Genomic DNA, 2545 nt, shown 5'->3' on the forward strand with positions numbered 1-2545 from the left:
CTTTCTTTGAATTACCCATTAAATCTTTGCTCAATACGTACCCAAGAGGTAGTTCAATCGGCTAGAACCACGCTTAATGAAGCAGAGGTCACTAATTCGAATCTCCCTTCTCCTTCTTGCGCGGACATGTCAAAAAAAAAAAAAAAAAAAATTTTTGCTCAATACAATGCATGCAGGTGCACAATCATTGGGTGTTTGCTATGGAGGAAATGGCAATGCAAACAATTTACCACCTGAGTCAGAAGCTGTGAGTCTCTGCAAAACATACGGCATTGGAAGGATGCGCATTTACTCTCCATACCCAGAAATTATCCAGGCTCTTAGAGACTCCAACTTAGAAATCATGGTCGGCGTCCCTAATGATTGCCTTCAAGCCCTTTTTGAGCATTCAGCTGCAGCTGATTGGGTCCAGAGAATATAAAAGACTATTCTTCTAATGTAAAGTTCAAATACATTTATGTTGGAAACGAAGTAAATCCAAGCAGCCCAACAGCCCAGTTTGTTCTTCCTGCCATGCAAAACATTTACAAAGCAATTGCAGATGCTGGTCTACAAAACCAAATCAAGGTCTCAACTGCTGTGGACACAAATTTGTTGGGTGTTTTTGATCCTCCATCAGCAGGTGATTTCAGTGAGAATGCAAGACAATTCATGGAACCAATCATTGGTTTCTTGGTTAGTAATGGAGCACCACTCCTTGCCAACATTTACCCTTATTTCAGAGTTAAATACAACAACCAATCAGTCCCTTATGCCTTATTTACTGCACCAGGGACTGTAGTACATGATGGTCAATTGGAGGACCAAAATCTGTTTGATGCCTTGATGGATGCTTTGTATTCTGCTCTTGAGAAAAAAAAAAATGGAGGAAGTTTGGCAATTGTTGTGTCAGAGAGTGGCTGGCCATCTGGTGGTGGTGCTGTGGAAACTGTTGAGAATGCTGGCACCTATTATAGGAATTTGATTAATCATGTGAAGAAAGGAGGGACTCCAAAAAGGCCTGGGAATGCTATAGAAACTTATTTGTTTGGCTTGTTTGATGAGAACCTGAAGACTGAGGATATTGAGCAACATTTTGGCCTATTCTACCCTAATAAACAGCTCAAGTATAATATTAGTTTCACTTGAAAGTGATGCAATGTATTAGAAGCCTCTTGTATTTACTGTTTTAAATAAGAGTGGCTTTTGCAAATCTGCCCTAGCTGGCATTGTATTAAGGTCATATTCTTCTAATAAATAAAGTAACTTACTCAACTGATTGTGGTTGGATTGTAAACTGGAAATTGGATTGAGATGATGGAATTGTAAAAATTGGAAATGAATTGGAAGAAAATAGGACTCCACTTTGGGTAGGAGTTGACGACCTACAATTTGTTTGATGAAATTACTGACCGACTCCCCCTAGCTCTTCTCACCTATTTTTATAGAAGATGATCATCTGATCCCTTATTCGACTAAGAGCTTGTTTGAAATTGCGTTAAAAAGTACTTTTAGTTCCTAAAAAGCTGTGCTAAATAGAAGTTGGCATATTTGGTAAAAAAATTCAAAAGTACTTCTTTGAACTTTTTACTCGATTCCTTATTCGACTAAGAGCATGTTTGTGATTATGTTTGAAAAAAAGAGTTTTTAAGTCAAAAATCGTTTTTTGGCAATTTTTTTTTTTTTTGACTTTTTGAATATTTAAAAGCGCTTTTAATTTTTTTTTTTTTTTACCAAATAGATACTTTTCTTCAAACGGATTTTTTAAGAATTAAACGCACTTTTAGACCACTCAAACGCTCACCCAAACTAGCCCTAATATTCAACCAACCCAAATGATAATGACACTAACCAACACTTATCAAAACAAACTTAACAAAAGCAAGCAATACACATAACAACACCACATAAGAACGTAGCCAAGCACCAACACTGACCCTTATCCCTATCCTTCGATTCCTTTCGTAAACCAATGGCATTCTCCCGAACAATGTTTTTTGCCCTCCTCGGTGGTGGTGAAGTGAAAAATAAATGATTTTTTTTTTTTTTTTTGAAGTTAGAAAAAAGGAAAAGAAAAAAAAATTAGATGTTGAGGTGAAGGAAAATTGTGTTAAATCACCGCTTATATCAAATGTTTAAACCGATAAAAAAAATGTTATATTTAATAATTTAATTAATATATTTTAACACCCCTTTTACATGTGGAATAAGATAATACATGAACTATTATAATTGAACATGAAAATAAAATTTGAACTCAGGATTTCACCTTTGGTTGGCGGACATTTAATTACTGCCATTAACTGAAAGATCAGTTTACTTCTTCCTGTCATAGTTAATTTGCAGTGTGGACTAGCAGTTTAATAGTTAGGCCATAACTCTGACTTCCTTTTGAGTGTCTTTTATTAGCCATTAAAATTTAAAACTGTTGAAATCTAGCCCATTTTGAGTGTGTTTGACAATGGCCAAACCGAACCCATTAACTATTCATCATATAATTAAACTCTCAACGTTCTTACTTTTTATATCACATCAATTACGTTTTACAACTATTCAAATAAAAAAA

General features: G+C 35.2%; 1 protein-coding gene and 1 pseudogene across 1 annotated transcript in view; one reads left to right on the forward strand and one right to left on the reverse strand.

Annotated features, from left to right (window-relative positions):
* LOC132187898 (glucan endo-1,3-beta-glucosidase-like) overlaps positions 1-19 on the reverse strand; it is a 2697-nt gene extending 2678 nt beyond the window's left edge. The window contains exon 1 of the mRNA XM_059602325.1: positions 16-19. Within this exon, the coding sequence (XP_059458308.1) occupies positions 16-19 (4 nt within the window). The remainder of the gene's footprint in view (positions 1-15) is intronic.
* A 147-nt stretch (positions 20-166) lies between these two features.
* Positions 167-1128, forward strand: LOC132187899 (glucan endo-1,3-beta-glucosidase, basic vacuolar isoform-like; annotated as a pseudogene).
* Positions 1129-2545: the final 1417 nt, after the last annotated feature.

The sequence above is a fragment of the Corylus avellana genome, chromosome ca7 (assembly GCF_901000735.1).
Source record: "Corylus avellana chromosome ca7, CavTom2PMs-1.0".
In the NCBI taxonomy this organism is placed as follows: Eukaryota; Viridiplantae; Streptophyta; class Magnoliopsida; order Fagales; family Betulaceae; genus Corylus; species Corylus avellana.